A 14,132-nucleotide genomic window follows, 5' to 3' on the forward strand; every position below is an offset into this window, starting at 1 on the left:
CCGACTCTAAATGTTCTTGGAGTTCTTTAGTTATTTTTTTTCTCTTGTCATTTACATATTCTAGTGCTAGGATATTTTTATACTATGCTTCACTTCAATGGTACATAATCTATCTCAATAAATCTTAAGTAATCAAGCAAATTAGGTAGCATGTGAAGTTTGGGTTGAAATATGCTTTTTGGACTATTTTGAAATGCAGACTGAAAAAAAAAAAAATGGTAGTCAAAAAATTATAAAAGAGCTACTTGGATTTTTTTTTCTGTGTAATTTTAGAAAAACTTAGTAGGTCTGCCTTGTATATTTGTGTACCTAATAGGAAAACTGCATAGATTTAAAAAAAGAAGAAAAAAAAAGAAAAGAAAAACTATTTATAGCAAACTTACATAACCTTAAAAAATATAAGTTTATAAATTTATTGAATCTGTAATTTATTTATATAAAGCTTTGCTAGTTACTTTGCATTAATTAGATTTTACTCTTTGTAATAATATGTAAAAATTATAAAAATATTTGGGGGGAAAAACAATGACATTTTCAAAAAAAAAAAAACACACACATGGTTAAAATTTTTTTTTTTTAAAAACTTGGTTTAAACCAACGGTGTTTAAACCAAACAACCCTGCTTATGTGTATTTGTATGCGATTGGTTTTGTTAGTTGCATTATAATTTTTTATTTTTAAAAGCATCATCATTTTAAAAATAGTATTTAATTCACAGTGCCTATTCTACAGAAACTAGGACATTTGTAATAAAAACTTATGAGATATCTTCTCCAGCATATGTGCAATCTGTTAGAGTAATGGATGTTGTTCCTAGTAACATATTGCCCAAACAAGAAAAGAAGGTTTCAGTCACTTTCACTTCTGTGGTAATGTATAAAGTTTTTCGTTTCTAATACATTCCTTAAATGTTACTAAAGTATAGATTTTGCTTAAAATCTTGATTTGAATGTTAATCCTCAAATAAAGAGCAGTAGTCTCTGCTTAAGGGGGTATTCTAGTCTAGAAATTCAAAAAAAAAAAAAAATTTCTTTTTACATTTTCAAATTTTAGACCTTTAAGAATAAGTTTCTAAGAGAATTTTACGGAAATTCGAATTATTTTTGGAGTTATAGTTAATTTTGTTAAGACAAAGAAAAAGCCAGCAAACAAGATCAACAGCGTGACAAACGCTCCGAGATATGAGCTTCCGAAGCTTCAAAAGAAGGCAGAACTGCTTTTATGGCTGAAAGATCTGCCAAAAATGTAGCTTTTGAAGGATAGGAAGACACAATGTATAAGGCAGGGATAGTTGTTCAAAAAATATATGTATAACATATCATTAAACCACCCAGACTGTCCGAAATTTGACTACAAACATCAAACAAGTTTTTCTCAAAACTACTTTTTTCAATATGGTTGACAAGATATCTCGAGTTCTAATGCACTGATTTGTTTGAAATTTGGCACAGACTTCCTTAATACTATCACAATTGTCACCACTTAGGGGTTTCTGCATTTTTGTTTTTTACTATTTTTAAAAAATTACCGAAGTTGAAAAAAGGAGCCAAAAATGACCTTTTTCTTTTCACAACGACGCCATTTTTTGCAAAAAATTTTTCCCAAATCTTCTACGTCCAGATAATTCTATATCCTTGTAATAAGAATCAACCTAAATTTCATATTTCAAATCACCAGGAAAATCGGAATCTTGTCAACCAGTAGACACCTTTTTTTTCTGAGACCCCACTTTGCTAGCCTCTACTGATTTCAATTTTCAATTTTTTTCCCACTGTTATACATTTTTATATTTCTCAAGTATCAATAAAAAACTGATAAAAAATTGTTGGGAAAAAAATAGTTTTTTATTTATTAATCCCGCAAAATCCAGCCTCTCGACTAGAATACCCCCTTAACATGATTGCGGTTAATATTAACAATCACTTATTGTTTTTTCAAAGTCACTGGGTCCTGGTTTTCGCTATTCATTTGTATATTAAAATTAACCATTTCTGTGATAGTTACATCATTTAATGTTATCAGTTTTAAAAACCAAGTTTTTGTTGAAACAATTGCAAGATGCTTTGCCTGCTCAAGATTTTACAAAAACAATGGTCAAGTTATTAAAAATGGTAGAGTCCTTTAAATATCACATCTCAAGAATTTCACTCATGGATGTAAATCGATCAAAATATCTGTGTAGCTGACGGAATTAACAAAATCAGATTTTTGAGAAGTTGTTGTAAGAAAACAAATGGATGATGGAGCTGATAAGTTAGATGAAGATGGCCCCCGATGTAAAGCCATCTTCTACAAATGCTGAGCACATTGTAATGGTTCAAACATCTAATTACAGTACCACTCCAATGACTTTAAAAATACTGTTTTCAAATTGTTCTTTCACAATTGTACAATCACAGTACTTTCAGTTCAGCTTTTTTTATTGTTTTGTGTGTGTGCATAGCTGCCAAGTGCTCCGTTTTTCCCGGAGTTTCTCCGATTTTTATTGCGTACTCCGAAAATCCGATTTTTTCCAAAAAAAACTCCGTTTTTTTGACTTTGCTTGTACACTTTTCGATTTTTGAATTAAAAGAAGAAATTTCCCTATACTCGAAGGCAAGAATTGTGCGCAAACTCCACAAAAGAGAAGACAATTTGATGCTTTGGAAGCTTAGTGTCAGGATAAACACTGAGGGGGAGCGCCGATTGGAGATCGTCGTTTTTTCATCAAGCATTTCAGCTACGTGTAAAACATAGCCGCCATATTTGGTCATTCACAAGATGGAAGTTAGCAGACGATGCTTAAGCGCCTTCGTTTTCAAAGACAAAGCAGAATTGGGTGTTTCTTTTAAATGCAAACTAATGAAAATAAGCAAAATGTGCTGCAAAATGTTTTTTTTTTTTGGTTATTTTAAATAATTTTATTGAGAAATATGAAAACAGTTATACCATTTAAAATTTCATTTTATCCTTATTGCTTTGGACACAAATGTGCTAAAAATTCGCAATTAAATTGTAGTTTCATGGGGATTTTTTATTTTTGAATTATTTTCATGCTATAAATTCAAAATTGTATATCTGAATTTTTGACTTAGTCGCCATATTTGGTCATTTGCGAGATTTTAGTACACAAGACTCTTAAGTGGCCAAGTTTTCAAAATTGGAATTAGTTGTTTATTGCAATGCAAACTATTGAAAATAATGCAAAATAGGCTTTTTTTTTTTTTCGGAAAATTCTAAATTTTTTTCGTGAAAAATGCAAAATTTTTTCTTCAGAATATTATTCTATCCTCATTGGTTTAGACTCTAATGTGCTAAAAACTCGCTATTTCGTCTAAATTTTAGTTTTTTTAAGGCTCATTAATTATTTATAATTACTTTTAGTGCAACAAACTCAAAAATCTATTGTCTTGACTTTTTCGCATTGTTGCCATGTTTTGTCATTTGCAACATGAAGTAGACAAGACTATTAATAGCCTAAGTTCCCGAAAACAGAATTTGTTGTTTGTCTCAATGCAAACTATTAAAAATAACAGAAGGCAAAAAGTTATGTTTTTTTTAAAAATAATTTTCTTGAAGGGGAAATTTTATCTATTTGATCCTTATTGCCTTGTAGGCTTTGCTAAACTGAAACTATTTCAGCTAAATTGAAGGTTCCTGCTAACTTCTCATTCATTTATTTTTTTTTAAATTTTTTTTTAAATAATTTTTTTAAATAAATCAGAAACCTATTTTAACTTAAATTTTCCATGTGCAAAAAAAGTATTGAATATCTCTCTTTAAATCCTATTCATCTATTATTTTTTTTAGGGAAGTTGTAAAAACTGCCTCCCCCACTCCAGTTTGTATTTCAAAACTTAATGACATTGGTGGCCACTAAGTTTTTGGAGTCTAGTGCCACTGGTCACTTTCAAAATTTCAGAGTCTTGACCATTACTATGAAGTTGCTTTACTTCCAAGTATAAGAAATAATTGTTTTTTTTTAAAAATCTTCAATATGTTCTTATGCATGTAGGATATGTATAAAAGCATATTTTTAAAAAAGATTGCAGTTTTATTAAATCAAACAGTAATCATGTTTTTTTTTTAAACTTTTCAATATGTATCTATGTAATGTTGCTTTTTTAATGTAAAATAATTTTGTTTTAAACTTGGTTGTAGTTTTGTTGAAAATCTAACATGAAAATTCAGAAAAGCATTTTATAAGTGCTTAGAATGTATGGAAACTTATGGTACAGAAGGAAGGTTTAACGCAGGCCACGATTTCATGCTCCTATTTTAACCCTCAGTGCTCCTATTTTTTCCCTTAAGTGCTCCTATTTTTTGTATCTTGAGGTTGGCAGCTATGGTGTGTGTGTGTGTGTCTGTGCGTAAATTAGCGTTTTGATGTGATTGATCTGCAATCTTTTAACTTCCACTTTCGATTCATGATAATTCTTTTATTCTTCTGTATGCAATACAAAGCCCATTGAACAAAAGAAAAAAAATTATTTTTAGTAAAAATATGCATAATAATAAAAAGCAAAATAAGCAGACTATATGTCACAACAAATTATCTCAACTTTGTTTTAGCATAATGAAGCGTACTTTCATTCAGATTGATGGAAAATAAAAGATATTTTTGCAAACTTTAGCAAAACCAGGAAAAACGTGACAAATATCGCACGACAGGAGAAATCCAGAAAGGTCGTGTTTCCGAGCATTCCGGATTTGGGGTCCTATACTGATTAATGGAGTTAATTTATTGTAAATAAATATATTAATCTATTTTTTTGAGTGTGGGATGGGTAAAAGAGCATATTAATGTAAAAAATTAAAAAGAAATTCATACTCCAAAAAGTTTTTTTTTTGTATAGAAATTAGGAATTCCATTTGATTTGCTGTATAATTTACAATTATGCAGTTCTGCATTCAGTTAGCGAAAAGCAACATGCTGCTTGTGTGCACGGCTCAGTGGCCCTATTCTAAAAGTTAAACAAATAAAATTTGTCCTGCACAGATCATGTATTTTTGTTTGAAAAACCCTGAAATTATTTCCAATAATTTTGTTCTAATATTTTGTTACAGTTGGCTCTTTTTCCTCTTTTATATTATAGGCAGTTCCAGAAATTGGCGATAAATTTAGCAACAGGCATGCACAGAAAGGCATTTGTAGTTATTTGATGCCACATGAAGATCTGCCATTCACAGAAGATGGATTAGTGCCTGATTTAATATTCAATCCTCATGGAATGCCTTCAAGAATGTCTATAGGTTTGTTCCTTTTTCTGTACCTTATTTTCTGATCTGTCTATTTCACTTTCAATAAAACCAAGAATATTTTTAAACAGTTTTAATAAAATTATTTTGAAAAAAAATGTAAACATTAAACCTTGCTACTTTATGTTTTTCAGGCATGTATTTTGAGATGATGGCTTCAAAATCTGCATCAGTAAAAGGGTCTAAATATATCTTTGAACCTTTTAAGTATTCAACAAGTTCTAAGCTGCAGGGAAAGCCTAGATTATTTAGAGATTTAGCTGAGTCGTTAAATAAAAGTAATGCTTAAATCTTTAGTTTCTATTTAGTATCTTTTATTTTGTTTCATTTCAGTGATGTTTTATAGTTTTTCTTATAACTGTCAGTAATATTGCTTTATCATTAAAGTTATTTAAATAATGATAAATAATTATAACGTTTTTTTGCCTCCAAATAAAACTACAAATTATTACTACAAGTATTACTATGAAAAAAAAAAATATTTAGCTTATTCTTTTGAAAGCAAATACGTGGCAGCTCATTACTTCCTTCACCCAGAAATTGAAGTCTCAAAATTTGAGAAATTGATAAGAAGGCACTCCTATTAGTCTCAAGTTTTAACAATTTTGTTTTCTATTAATGATTTTCTTTTATGTTAGAGTTTATGAACTCTAACATAAAAGAAAAAAAAATTCACAGTATTGTTCTTATTTATGAACCTCCTGTATACATTTTTTTTTAACTTAAATTTGAAAATTGATTTTAACCCATTTTTTTAAGCTCTATTTTTTTCAAAATATAGAGCTGAAGGGGGAAAACATTTATTATTTGCCTGCTATAGAGGAGGAACTCCTATGTCCAAAACTGCATCATCCTCTTATACCTGGACACCTAAATGCAATATTTTTATAGTCATATGAGACAAATTTGTCTTTAATGAAGTTTTTGATGTTAGTTATGAACATATAAATTATTAAATGTGCAAATTAATTCATAGTAAATTATTTGCTAATATCCTAAATTCAGTGAAAATTTCTTTTGTGCATTTTAAAATTTAATTGCATAAAAAGTTTAGCTTTTAATATATGATTTAGCATGTTCAAATGAAAATTTCTGAAATTTCCAATAGTTTTTCTCATTTATATTCCTGTATACTTAATGTGCTTTGCACAAAATAAAACATTTATATTGTTTCAGAGTCGAGCCCTTTTTTTAAAACCTATGTTTGTTTCGACTCAGTAGTCAGAAATATGATCCAAAGCTTTTCTTTTTCAGACGGTTTCGAGTATTATGGTACAGAAAAACTCTATAGTGGTACTTCGGGAGAAGTATTAGAAGCTGAAGTATTTTGTGGTTTTGTTTACTGTCTGAGACTTCATCATCTTGTTGAGCAGAAATACCAAGTAAAAAATAATATATATATACTTCATTAGATTTTCTTATTTGAGTTATCTTAAATAAATATTAAAACTTACTTATACTGATGAATTGCCTTTAAATAGCAGTCATTCTAAAACTGCTACACTTTCCTTTCAGCTTGCTCCAAAGTGCATTTTTTTAAATTCAATATTCCTAGAATAAAGGGTTAGTTATCCGAAATTGCCTTTTTTAGAATTTTTATTTCCTGTGTAACTTCTTTTGAGGTTGAACCATATGCAAGAAAAAGACTCTCCCCTACGTCAGTCATTGAGAGATGTTTAGTTTTCTTTTTAAAAAATTGGTCAGTCTTGGCAAAGTAACAAAATACATTTTTGTGCTAGCAAATTGAAAAAAAAAAAAAACTCTTTATCAAGGCTGTTATGTCTGAATATTCGCTATATAAACCTGTGTGTGGAAGTTACCAATTCACTTTTTAATCTTTAGCTAAAGTTTATATGTTACTACTTTAATCAGGCCTATTGTTCTGTATAGAAGGGAATGTTGGACCCTAAATAAAGCAGTGGTAGAAAAGTTGCTAATTTTTGAAAGAAAAATCTTAAAGACAATTTTTGGACCAATTCAAAAGAACAGTAGTCGGAGAAATCTGTACAACCATGAAATTTATAAAAAATATGGCAAATTTGGAAAGTTTCACGTATTAAGAAATAAAGCCATCTGTACAGGTACACCAATACTTTGCCTACCAAAACAGCTACTTAGAGGACGACCAGAAGGGATTTGACGTAGAGAACGACCACCTATACAATGGTTGGATGATGTTGAAAAGGACCTCAAGGTAATGGGAGTACACTGATGGAGAGCCATAGTGACTTATAGCATAGCTGCCAAGTGCTCCGTTTTTCCCGGAGTTTCTCCGATTTTTATTGCGTACTCCGAAAATCCGATTTATTCCAAAAAACTCCGTTTTTTGACTTTGCTTGTACACTTTTCGATTTCTGAGGAAAAAGAAGAAATTTCCCTATCCTGGAAGGTAGGAATTGTGCACAAACTCAACAAAAGAGGAAGCAATTTGATGCTCTGGAAGCATTAGTGTAGGATAAACACTGAGCGGGAGCGTTTGATCGATCGGAGAACATCGTTTTTTCATCGAGTATTTCAGCTACGTGCAAAACGTAGCCGCCATGTTTGGTCATTCACAAGATGGAAGTAGACGATGCTTTAAGTGCTTTCGTTTTCAAAGACAACACAGAATTGGGGGTTTCTTTTAACTGCAAACTAATGAAAATAAGCAAAATGTGCTGCAAAATGTTTTTTTTTTCTGGGTATTTTAAATAATTTTATTGAGAAATGAAAACAATTATACTATTTAAAATTTCATCTTATCCCTATTGCTTTGGACACGAATGTGCTAAAACTTCTCAATTAAATTGTAGTGTCATGGGGATTTTTTATTTTTAAATTATTTTCATGCAACAAATTCAAAATTTTATATCTGAATTTTTGACTTAGTCGCCATATTTGGTCATTTGCGAGATTTAAGTACACAAGACTCTTAAAGTGGCCAAGTTTTCAAAATCGGAATTAGATGTTTATTGCAGTGCAAACTATTGAAAATAATGCAAAATGGGCTTCTTCTTTTTTTTTTTTTTTTCGGAAAATTCTTAATTTTTTTCTTGAAAAATGCAAAAAATTTTTCTTTAGAATATTATTTTATCCTGATTGGTTTAGATGCTAATGTGCTAAAAACTGTCTATTTCATCTAAATTTTAGTTTTTTAAGGATTATTAATTATTTATAATTACTTTTAATGCAACAAATTCAAAAATCTATCATCTTAAATTTTTCGCGTTGTTGCCGTGTTTGGTCATTTGCAACATGGAAGTAGACAAGACTATTATTAGCCTAAGTTTCCGAAAACAGAATTGGTTGTTTGTCTCAATGTAAACTATTAAAAATAACAAAAGGCAAAAAGTTATGTTTTTTTTTTTTTACATTTTTTTTTTGAAAGGGAAATTTTATCTGTGTTTGATCCCTATTGTCTCGGAGGCTTTGTTATAAACTGAAACTATTTCATCTAAAATGAAAGTTCCTGCTGACTTCTCATTTATTTATTTATTTATTTTTTTAATAAAGCAGAAACCTGTTTTAATTTGACTTTTCCATGTACAAAAAAAGTATTGAATAACTCTATTTTAGAATGTGCAAAGTCCTATTCATCTAATTTTTTAATGAAAGTTGGAAAAACTGCCCCTCCCCCTCCAGTTTGTGTTTCAGAACTTGGCGACAGTGGTGGCCACTAAGTTTCTGGAGTCTAGAGGCCACTGGCCAATTAGATTTCTGAGTCTTGACCTTTACTATGAAGTTGCTTTACTTCCAAGTATAAGAAGTAATCATGTTTTTTTTTTAAATCTTCAATATGTTCTTATGCAATGCATTTTCAATACATGTAGGATATGTATGAAAGAATATTTTTAAAAAGGGTTGCAGTTTTATTAAATCAAAAAGTAATCTTGTTTTTTTTTTTTTTTTTTTTTTTTTTAATTTTCAATATGTACCTACGTAATGATGCTTTTTTAATGTAAAATATTTTTATCTTATACTTGGTTGTAGTTTTGTTGAAAATCTAACATGAAAATTCAGAAATGCATTGTAAGGGTGCTTAGAACTTATAGAAGCTTACGGTACAGAAGGAAGGTTTAGCACAGGCTACGATTTGGTGCTCCTATTTTAACCCTCATTGCTCCTATTTTTTCCCTTAAGTGCTCCTATTTTTTTTATCTTGAGGTTGGCAGCTATGCTTATAGGGTCAACTAGAGGAGGATCAGCACGTAAATCATGCAAAATGCTGTTGTGCTTTTGAAGAAGAAGAAGCATATGTTACTGTGAGTGACCAAAACCTGGTAAATGGCATTGTCATTTGTGTGGTGGGGAATATCAACATTCACTTAGCAAAGACATCGAAGAGTATCAACTGTTTTCATAGTTAGGAAGCTAAACAGGTTACACTCTAACCACTGCTGCTCAAAAAGCACTCGGCATTCAAAACATAATTAATTAGCTTAAATTAAATAAAATATAATTACTTTTGGTTTTCTTTATTATACAACCCTTTTTTTTAAAATTACAAGGTAAATAACTTTTTGATTATGACGACTTTAATAGCATCTTACATGCTTGGTATTTTCACCATGAGTAATGGCCGGTTTTGTACGATGTTTCTAATCAGATATTGAAGTTGCTACTTTTAATTGCATTTATAGGTTCGATCAATTGGACCTACTGAAGAACACACTCAACAGCCTCTGTACGAGAGCCGATCAGGTGCTATAAGAGTCGGCGAAATGGAAAAGGATGCCATTTTGTCACATGGTTCTTCCGAGTTGATAGCTGATCGTCTTCTACATAATTCTGATAAATGTACAGTAAGTATCGTAATGTGTCAGAAAAGAAAGTGGCACACTGACTTTTAAATATATTTTTATTTAGGCTGATTATAAGTTATTTCCTAATGTTTTGAAAGGTAACCTAACACTTTCATTTTTAACAAAATTTTAAAATGTTTTCAAAAATGTTCTGTTTAAACCTTTTTACACCACCGTTATTTGTACTATTGAATTGTACTCTTACTAACGAGAAAGTATTAAATGCTATTTATTTATAATAGTTTTTGATGCTTTGCATTTTTTTGTTTTCTCATAAAAAATCTTAGTGTAATTATGCTAGTCATAATTTTTTTTCTGTACTGATAAGGAAAATATTTTGTCTGTATGCACCTGAAATGACAGTGCAGCGCAAAAGTTTAAGCACACACTAAATGTTTTAATAAAATGATACATATACAGCAGAATGCTTTGAAATTTTTACTACATCAAATCATATTACAAGTTTATATGAGGCAATGAGAAGCAAAGGGATGTAAGTGGACATTTTCAAGTCTTGAGGGAATAGCGTATAAAGATTACGTCCTAGGTAGGCTTTCACTGATCTTTTTTTCTAAATCATGCTGTACAGCGGCACCTACCCGGGCTACTAGTACTATCTCTTGCCCCAAGACAGAGGAGGGGTTCACCTACCATTTGTACTGGTTATCTCCAAATTTTTAACTTTGCCACTTGCATCACTACCACATATGTTGAATTTGGAAGCAATTCATTGAAGAAAAATTAATAATTAACTTAAAAATTAAATTTTATTATGTCATAAAAATTTATGGTCAAAAGTGAAATACAGCTAAAACCCCGATTTAATATTTCTCAAGGGAATGGGTTAAAAATACGTAAAATACACAAAATACATAGAAAGCAAAATTCAAATAGAAAAATAATAAAGTTAGGAAAGATGACACTTTTAAAAGGTATATCTATATTTTAGAAAAAGAACATTGTTATACATACCATTTTAGATCATTTTAACACATTTAGTTGCGAATCCAGGCATTTAGGTTGAAAATAATCTGTAATGGTTTCTTTTTTAGTCATTGAGTTCAGAGTAACTGCAGCACCTTCCAACATTGAAATACTTTGCAAGCCTTTATGAGAAAGAAAATAGTCCTTCATTATGTGTAAGCTCTTTAATGTAATATTAAAAGAAAGGACGGGCCTTGCGTCCACCTTTTCTTGTTCATCTTCATTGGCGGACCAGAAGTCCATAAGGTCGACTACCTAGTGTTAAAAATTTTTGGTGTACAACCATTGGATGAAACTTCCACTGCCTAGGAGTTCTAGCTTCATCAATTTCTTTATTAAATTATCCCAAAATTTATTCTTGTTATTAAATTACTGTGTAAGAATTATCATTTTCTTTAGATTATGCTTTTAAGTGCAGAATTTTTATTTTCAGGCTTTTATATGCTCCAGGTGCAAACAGATATTGTTTCCAGTATTACAGCATATTCTACAAGAAAGTGTTTCACATTTAGAAAAAAACGACTTTTGTAAAATGTGCCGTTTGCGTAGCACAGTTAAAGTTGAAGTGCCATATGTATTGATGTATTTAATAGCTGAACTCTGTGTTCTGGGTATCAAAATTAAATTTTCCATATGAAATACCCAAAAGAACTTTCACGGTAGAATCTCACCCAAGAAAGAGCCGATATTGGTGTAGCGCACAGGCGGACACATTGCCACCATTTTAAATTTGGGTTAGAATGTAACCGAAAGTTATTTCTGAGCTTAGCATCTTTTTCTTTATTTTCTTCTCATTCTACAATATTTGAACTCACTTAAATGGCTCAGTCATAGGAAGTGCTAAAATTAACTGTTTACTGTTAGTAAAGATAAAAAAAAAAAAGCTTTTTGTCAAAAGGTTATTTGGAAAAACATCTTAAAAATTTTAGCAATCTCACACTTAGTTTAAGGTTCAAAATCTACTTGATTGCTATTATAATCGAACATTCCTTTGTGTCTGCAATTTTTTGCCAATTTGTTTAGAGCACAGGTATTTATGCTCTCAGTGTCTGTAAACAGAAATGAAACATTGCAACATTTGTATTTTATTTCAACAATTAAGTATATTTTATATATTTTGTATTTCTGCCAATTTTTCTGTCAAATTAAAAATTGTAGTCTAAAAGAAAATTTCATATTGGTGAATAATATATTAATATTTTTGATTAAATCTGTAAACTATTCTAGATAGATTTAGCATTCTTCTCTAAAGATCCAACTAACTTGAGCTAATTGGACAATAACAAAAAAAGATCGTCTAATACGAACATTAAAAAAATATATATAGATAACCCTTTCATCTTAACCTCAATTAACTTTTTTACGTGGTCCCTAGAAATGTGTAATAAAGAGATTTATTTGTTTATTAGATAAGTTACAGGTGTGAGACTAAAGTAAAATTTTCTGAAGATAGTGTGAAATTTTTGGGAACTATGAGGAAACCTAAATATATACAAATATATTCATTTCCAAGTCCTGTTGTTTTCTTTTCCCTTATTCGAAGATATTGTCTTCTATGTCCACACAGATGTGTATTTTGCAATTTAATTCACTATCATATGCAAAAGTCTATAGCATAGGCCGTACTGGAGTAAAGCTATGTCGAATTTTATTTCGAAATTTTTTTAGGCGAAAGAAAATCAATAGAAAGTGAATTTCAAAACCATTTTATTGGTCTAATATTTTCACTTCACATTTAATTTATATTTAAGCAGCTAAAAAAGTTGAACACTGATTTTAATCAAGAATACAACTTTCAATTTGTTTTACACAGAACTGAAAAGATTTAAAATTATTCAATGTAAACAACATCATCTTTTATATTACAAAACAACAACAAGCTGAACATGCTTGCAATTCATCCTAAACAGAGGCGTGCTAATGATTTAAGACAAGAAAAAGATTTTTAATCAGTTATCAAGGGCTGATCTGAAGGGATAACTGATTTCAGATACTTACTCTTTTTAAAACATTCCCTAATCTCCACCCCCTAACGTTATGGAATATCATCTCAAATTATTTTTTCTTTTTTTTCCCAAAATAACTGGAAAGGGAACTGAATTCCATCCCTTACTCTACGGTCATCAAAAGTGTCTTACAAAATGGTTATTTTTGGACTTCCATTTTTCCCATCTAATATCATCTAAGGTTGTCTAAAATAGAGTTTTTTGGAACTTCAAAAAGTCCCTATCACTAAAGTATTAAGATATGTTCTACTATTGCGTTTTCAAGATGACAATTCTAGAAGAGAGCCCACTTTTTGTAACATAATTACATAATTTATTATTGATGGAGACTATATCAGCACAAATTATACATTTTTGTGACATTAGATACTAATGGCATGCCTCTGTTCAAAACATCCTGTTCTTTTTCATAGCTTAAAGAAATTTTTAGAATATAGATCTGGATTTTTTTTCTCATTCTTCTGTGACAAAAGATAATGATTTTACTGGATATTGAATATTCAGCTACATGCTCTTCAAGTTAAAAAAAATTAAATTCAAAAACTTCATCTCACATAAATATTGTTATAATAATTGACAACATTTTAAAGTGTTCTTGGTTGATATTGTGTCCAGTATTGTAGGAGAAGGCTGAGTGAATGGTTTTCTTTATATGTCATTCCTTTGCTGAATTTAGATTTTTATTTTCTAATTACTTTTAAATAGTTTGAAAACAAGAACTTTTGATCTATACATCAATTGAAAATTTGTTAAAATAATCTCCATCCAGTTACCATAAATATTTTTTTAAAACTCTGATAATATTATCTAATCTGAAAAGGCAAGAGAATTAAATAATATTTTTAATTCCTGAAGTCAGAAATCTGAAGAAAGTACAGAAATAGTACAAAGGAATGGACTGGACAGTTTAGAAACGGCTAATTACAGCCATCCCACGCTACTCTGCACTTCAAAGCTTTACTCTCTAGTGGTATTTTCAAATATTGTCATTATCATTTTCCAGTGTGCTTGTGTTGACTTTTTCATAATAAAATCTTTTACAATAGGGAAGTTAAATTCTTCTAAAAAAAATAAGAGGACTGGCCGGGAAGATACTGTCACTCATTTTATCATTGGACAAGTT

The 14,132-nt window shown here is 30.0% G+C and overlaps 1 protein-coding gene across 1 annotated transcript in view; it reads left to right on the forward strand.

Moving 5' to 3' along the window:
* Positions 1 to 11,822, forward strand: part of LOC129224920 (DNA-directed RNA polymerase I subunit RPA2-like) — an 85,375-nt gene extending 73,553 nt beyond the window's left edge. Inside the window, exons 20-25 of the mRNA XM_054859468.1 lie at positions 719 to 869; positions 5,076 to 5,232; positions 5,373 to 5,475; positions 6,479 to 6,620; positions 9,858 to 10,019; positions 11,437 to 11,822. Coding sequence (XP_054715443.1) covers positions 719 to 869; positions 5,076 to 5,232; positions 5,373 to 5,475; positions 6,479 to 6,620; positions 9,858 to 10,019; positions 11,437 to 11,640 — 919 coding nt within the window. The 3' untranslated portion in view covers positions 11,641 to 11,822. The remainder of the gene's footprint in view (positions 1 to 718; positions 870 to 5,075; positions 5,233 to 5,372; positions 5,476 to 6,478; positions 6,621 to 9,857; positions 10,020 to 11,436) is intronic.
* Positions 11,823 to 14,132: the final 2,310 nt, after the last annotated feature.

This window comes from Uloborus diversus, chromosome 6 (genome assembly GCF_026930045.1).
Source record: "Uloborus diversus isolate 005 chromosome 6, Udiv.v.3.1, whole genome shotgun sequence".
Lineage (NCBI taxonomy): Eukaryota > Metazoa > Arthropoda > Arachnida > Araneae > Uloboridae > Uloborus > Uloborus diversus.